The sequence below is a fragment of the Arvicola amphibius genome, chromosome 1 (genome assembly GCF_903992535.2).
Source record: "Arvicola amphibius chromosome 1, mArvAmp1.2, whole genome shotgun sequence".
In the NCBI taxonomy this organism is placed as follows: Eukaryota; Metazoa; Chordata; class Mammalia; order Rodentia; family Cricetidae; genus Arvicola; species Arvicola amphibius.
In genome coordinates, this window is record NC_052047.1 from 86,052,101 (window position 1) to 86,058,100 (window position 6,000).

The window sequence follows — 6,000 nt, forward strand, 5'->3', positions numbered from 1 at the left end:
ACAACAAAAAAAAATTCATGGCCAAAAAATGCTTGAGAAAGAGCTCAACATCCTTGGTCATCAAGGAAATTCAGGTTAAAATGATGTGGAGAATCCTTCTCATTTTGTCAACAACAAAGAGAAGGGGGAATCCTTATATGCTACTGCTGGAAATGTAAACCAGGGCAGCCACTGTGCAAACCAGGAAAGAGTTTGCTCCATAAACTAAAAATTAGACTACATGTGATTCAACTGTACCTCTCCTGAGAATGTTCCCAAAGGACTCTAAATCAGCACACTGCAGAGACACTTGCACATTTATACTTATGGTTGCAGTATTCACGACAGCAAGATCTGGAAGCAGTGTAGACATCCATCAACAACAGATGAATGGGTAAAGAACATGTGGTACACATACCTTTGTCTAATAAAAATTTATTCAGCTATAAAGAAGAATGGAATTATTACATTTGAGAGGAAATTCATGGGAGTGTAATTTTAATTTGAAATAAGTTGGATTTAGAGAAACAACATCACATGGTTTCTCTCCTATGTGGAATCTAGATCGATCAGTCTATCTATCTATCTATCTATCTATCTATCTATCTATCTATCTATCTATCTGGACCTATACAAGCATGTGTGAAGGCATGGGGGTAAAAAGGTGACCAGAGAAAGAGGAAGAGATTTAAAGTGACTCTAGGAACAAGAGAGGATAATGGCATACGTTGTCTGAAGGCAGAACTATCTGAGAAAGGGAAAGAATTCTTTTCTTCAGCCAGGTTCTCTGCTAATGGCCCATTCTGATAGGAATTCAGAAATGGATTTTAGAAACTTTTAAAATGACTTATTTATTTTTATTTTATGTGCATTGGTGTTTTGCCTATATGTGTCTCTATGTGAGGGACTTGGATACTGTGGAAGGGGTTATAGGTAATTGGGAGCGGCCATGTGGGTGCTGAGAATTAAACCTGGTCCTCTACAAGAACAGCCAGTGCTCTTAGCCACAGACCTATCTCTCCAGCCCTTAGAAATAGATTCTAATTCAATGATGGCTAGAGTCCTTCACGATCCAACCACTTCCCAATAACTCATGAGCTTAACTAAGCTTTAACATGTGAATCTTAGGGGAAGATTTTAGACTCTAACCCTAGATATATGTAGGTCTGTTTCTGCATTCTCTATTCTATTCTGTTCATTGATTCTATTTGTCTATCCCCCCAATGATATCATACTTTCTTGGTTGCTGTATGTATGACGATAATATTTAAGTCTGTTTGGAGTCAGGTGTGGTGATTCATCTGTGATGCCAGCTGGGAAATGGAGGAAGGAGACTGGGAAATCAAGAATATCCTTGGCTCCACAGGATGTCTAAGCCTGGCCTGAGTTATACTCTGATTCAAAAAAATTAGCAGAAAAATTATTTGAGCTGGTCTAAATTTCTAGGATTTATGCTCTTCCCTGTAAATTTTAGAGCAAGGTAATCTGTGTTTACAGATAATATACTTACTTTTCTTTATAGTGACTGTGTATATTATTGTTATTGTGGTGGGGATGTTTTGAGACAATTGTTATGTAGAACAGGCTGGCTGCCTTGCCTCCAAAGGGGTGGGCTTACAGCACCACCACAGACCTTAGACCATGTTCTTAATTTTAACTCTCCATGTTCATCATTAGCACATAGACCCCAGTCTTCTTTCTGCATAGTCATCATTAGCATATTGGTCCCAGTCTTATATTCTACATTTCTTCATTAGCACATAGACCCCAGTCTTATAGTCTACATTTCATCATTAGCACATAGACCCGAGTCTTATATTCTACATTTCATCATTAGCACATAGACCTCAGTCTTATATTCTGCATGTTCATCATTAGCACATAGACCTCAGTCATCATTCTCCATATTCATCATTAGCACATAGACCCCAGTCTTCTTTCTGCATGTTCATCATTAGCACATAGACCCCAGTCTTCATTAGACCCCATCTTCATTCTGCATGTTCATGATTAGCACATAGACCCCAGTCTTCATTCTGCATGTTCATGATTAGCACATAGACCCCAGTCTTCATTCTGCATGTTCATCATTAGCACATAGACCCCATCTTCATTCTGCATGTTCATCATTAGCACATAGACCTCAGTCTTATATTCTACATTTCATCATTAGTACATAGACCTCAGTCTTATATTCTGCATGTTCATCATTAGCACATAGGCCCCATCTTCATTCTGCATGTTCATCATTAGCACAAGGACTCCAGTCTTACATTCTCCATGTTCATCATTAGCACATAGACCCCACTCGTACATTCTCCATGTTCATCATTAGCACATAGACCCCATCTTCATTCTGCATGTTCATCATTAGCACAAGGACTCCAGTCTTACATTCTCCATGTTCATCATTAGCACATAGACCCCACTCGTACATTCTCCATGTTCATCATTAGCACATAGACCCCATCTTCATTCTGCATGTTCATCATTCTCTGATTCTCTATTTTTTCTGTACATCTTATAAATCCCAACCAAATCTTTCAGGCAATATAGAAATTATAATGTGGTTACATTCTAGTTTTCAAGTGAATGATTATAATAAATACAGGTAAAACATTTTTTTCATTTTCTTTACATGATTAAAACGAAGTCATTCCAAGAATCCACACACATTTACATCTAAGTAACCTGTTGCAGATTAAGAGAGTATGAGCAAGCAGGTGTTCTTATTTGTCAGGGCTGAATTACTTCCTGTGGAGGAGGCTTCAGATCCAATTCTAAAGCAGTAATTTACCACCATAACCTTCATGCCACCTTGCAGGAGTGGGCACATTCGCCTCGCAGACCCCTCAGTACTACAGCATGCAGGGTTGACTGCAGGGATCCAGTGCTGTCTTTCTCCATAGGTGGCCCACATAATATTTTGCTTTTTCTAGATTTTGAGATAGGAATGCTGGTTTGAGACTTTGTTCCACAACATCACTTAGAATTACATTTCCTGTCCAAGGAGTGCTTTCACTAAATCCCATATATCTAGCTATATTGTGCTTTTCCACTAACATATGTATTTTCCTATTTTAGTCATGCATTTCTTAGAAGTGCATTATTTAATTTCTAAGTATATGGAGATTTCCCTATTGTCTTTCTGTTACTGATTTTCAGTTTAATTTCATTAGAGCCAGAGAATAAGCTGTGTATGGTTGACTTCTCTGGCCCTACTCCCTGGTCCCTCTTTTTCTATCAAGTGCTGGGAATTGAACTCAGGAACATGCTAGGCAAATGCTCTCTCGCTGATCTATTCTTCAGTTCTGGCTTAATCTCTTACATTGGTTGAGTCATATTTGATGGCTGAGAATTTGGTTTGCCATAGAGAATATCTCCCTTGAGTGCTTGACAGAAATGTGTAGCCCATTGATTTTTCTGTCAGTTTTCTTGACTGAAGTCAATATCTTTGATCATGTTATGTTTATGTAGCTCTTTCAGTTGTTAAGAATGCTGAGTTTTCCAACTACAGCTATGCATTTGTGTAGGTTATCCTTTCAGCTGTGTAAGAGCTTCTTGTTTCATGCAATTTGTGGATGATATATTTTATGAGCTTAATGGTTTAAAATTCACTCTGCCAACCTGTCTTTCCATTGGCATGTTTAGACCATCTACATTAAAGTAGTATTGATATGCTTGCTGGATGCTTTTATGTCAACTTGACACAAACTAGTGCCATCCAAAAGGAGGGAACCCCAACTGGGAAAATGCCTCCATAAGATCTGGCTGTAGGACATTCTCTAGGTTAGCATTGGTAGGGGGTGGCCCAGTCCATTGTGGGTGGTGTCATCCCTGGGAAGGTGGTTTTGGTTCTTCTATAAGAAAGTAGTTTGAGCAAGCTATGAGAACAAGCCAGTAAGCAACACCCCTCCATGGTCTCTGCACCAGTTCCTGCCTCCAAATTCCTGTCCTGTTTGGGTTCCTGTCCTAACTTCCTTCAATGATGGACTATGAAGTGTAAAGCAAATAAACCCTTTCCTCCCCAATTTGCTTTTGGTCATGGTGTTTCATCATAGCTATAGTAATCCTAATTAGGAAAGTACATTTGATTTTTATGAATTATTTACTGTTTGTTTTCTCTACACTTCATTTATTTCTCTCTTATTTCTTTTTTTGATTTAACATATTTCTTTTTTGAATCTTTGGGAATTTCACATCATACAACCAATTCCACCCACCTCCCAGTTCCTTCATATCTCCCCCTCCTCACTGCAGCATCCTCCCAAACAAAAATTTTTTAAAAAAATCAAAACAAAACAAGCAAGCAAGCAAGCAAGCAAAACCAAAGACAAAATCAGCAAAAGAACAAAGACAAAACAACACAGCAACAACCAAAAACTTCTTTGCTCCTCCATCTTCCTGCCCCACCACACTTCTTCATTCATCCTGTTGGCTCTGGGAGTCATGGTGTGTCACACAGTATATTCTTTCATCTAATCAGAAATGTCCATAGCAATAATCCCTTTTTTGTGCTTTATGGTGTCTTGGGGTATATTGTCTGTATAATTTTCTTCATAATTAGATATTCTAACATACTTGCATAACCACCCGCATCGATCATTATTTAAATGCTAATCTTTCTATAATAGCAACTGGCTGCTACCAACAGAGCTTTTTTCCTCATGGATTGGACATTTGAGAACTTGAAATGGTGGTGTTTCACTGAAGCAACCCCCCCACTGCAGCTCTGTAGACCTTGAAAGGATGCCTCCTGGATATTTTCAGCGCAACTAAAGGCTTTTGTCTTTACATTCTTGCTTCTAATATTTTAGCATCCACTTGCTGTTTTACACAATCACTTGAAAACAGTTCTAGAAACTTTGAGTAGTCAAGAACGGGTCAAAGAGGGAATGTGATTAACAGTGTTCAGACAGTATCTGGTTTCCATCTGTGCCTCAGCTACTAGGTCACGTATGTCACGTCCTTACATTCTCTCAATAGCAGCTGTCATGCAGGAAAGTCAAGACTCAAACTTGCAAACTATGCCAATTAGTTATTTCTTCATTAGGTTACAGCAACTTAGGCAATTTCTCTGCAAGCTTCTTTTAACCTGCACCTCAGGTTTTACTTTGGTGTTGTTTGCTGTGGTACAAATTATTAAGGCTTTCTTTTGTTTTGGCAGGAGCAGGCAGTTTGTACTTTTTTTTTTTGACACTGAAAGGTCTTTATTGCCCACCAGTCACCAGTAGTCTCCCAACCACAAGCAGGCCCTTCTACCCCACTCTCGGGACCCATGAGATGCAGTCACAGTCCAGCTCTCTCCTCCCAGGGGATCAAGGTGCTTCTGGAGCATACGATGTAGCGGAAGGCCCTCACGGGGACTAAGCAGCATTTCTGTGGAGGAGGGCAGGAGAGGGTCCCTCTTGGCACACATTAGGGAGGGTTACCCCTGAAGACTAGGGTGGGATGAAAGGGGCTCTTAAGTGGGGAAGGTGCCAGTGGCAAAGAGCACAATGAGGATGATGATGACAAGAACAATCACACAGATGATGACAATCATCTTCACATTCTTCCACCAGAACTTCCGGGCCACCTTCTGTGATGTTGTCTTGAAGTGTTCAGAGGTGGCTTCCAAGTCCTCTGTCTTGTTTCGGAGATGGTCCAAGTTTTCCCCTCGGGCCAAGATTCTTTCCACATTCTGGGTCATGATATTCTTGACTCCCTCCACCTCACTCTGCAGGTTCCTAACTCGGTCATTTCCGGCACCCCCACTGGCGTCCTTCATGTCTCGGAGCCCTTGGGCCTCACAGTCTCGCCTAGTGTGTTTCCACTTAGCGCAGCCACAGCTTCACTTCCTGCTTACTCCAACTTTCTCGGCAGTTTGTACTTTTGTGTCTCTTGTAGCTTTAAAGCATATAATAAGTCCTGTCTTGCTTCATTTGAATATCTTTGGTAATAAGTAAAAGATAAGTAAGGACAATCTCAAATCTTCATGTGTTCCCAAGCTTCCTTTCAGCTGAAGGGTAATAAAAGGGA

General features: G+C 40.1%; 1 protein-coding gene across 1 annotated transcript; it reads right to left on the reverse strand.

Moving 5' to 3' along the window:
• Positions 1 to 5,169: 5,169 nt before the first annotated feature.
• On the reverse strand, positions 5,170 to 5,751 carry LOC119801655 (vesicle-associated membrane protein 8). The gene has a single exon (XM_038312253.1). The coding sequence runs from the start codon at positions 5,747 to 5,749 to the stop codon at positions 5,444 to 5,446; it is 306 nt and encodes a 101-aa protein (XP_038168181.1). The 5' UTR covers positions 5,750 to 5,751; the 3' UTR covers positions 5,170 to 5,443.
• Between the last annotated feature and the right edge of the window lie 249 nt (positions 5,752 to 6,000).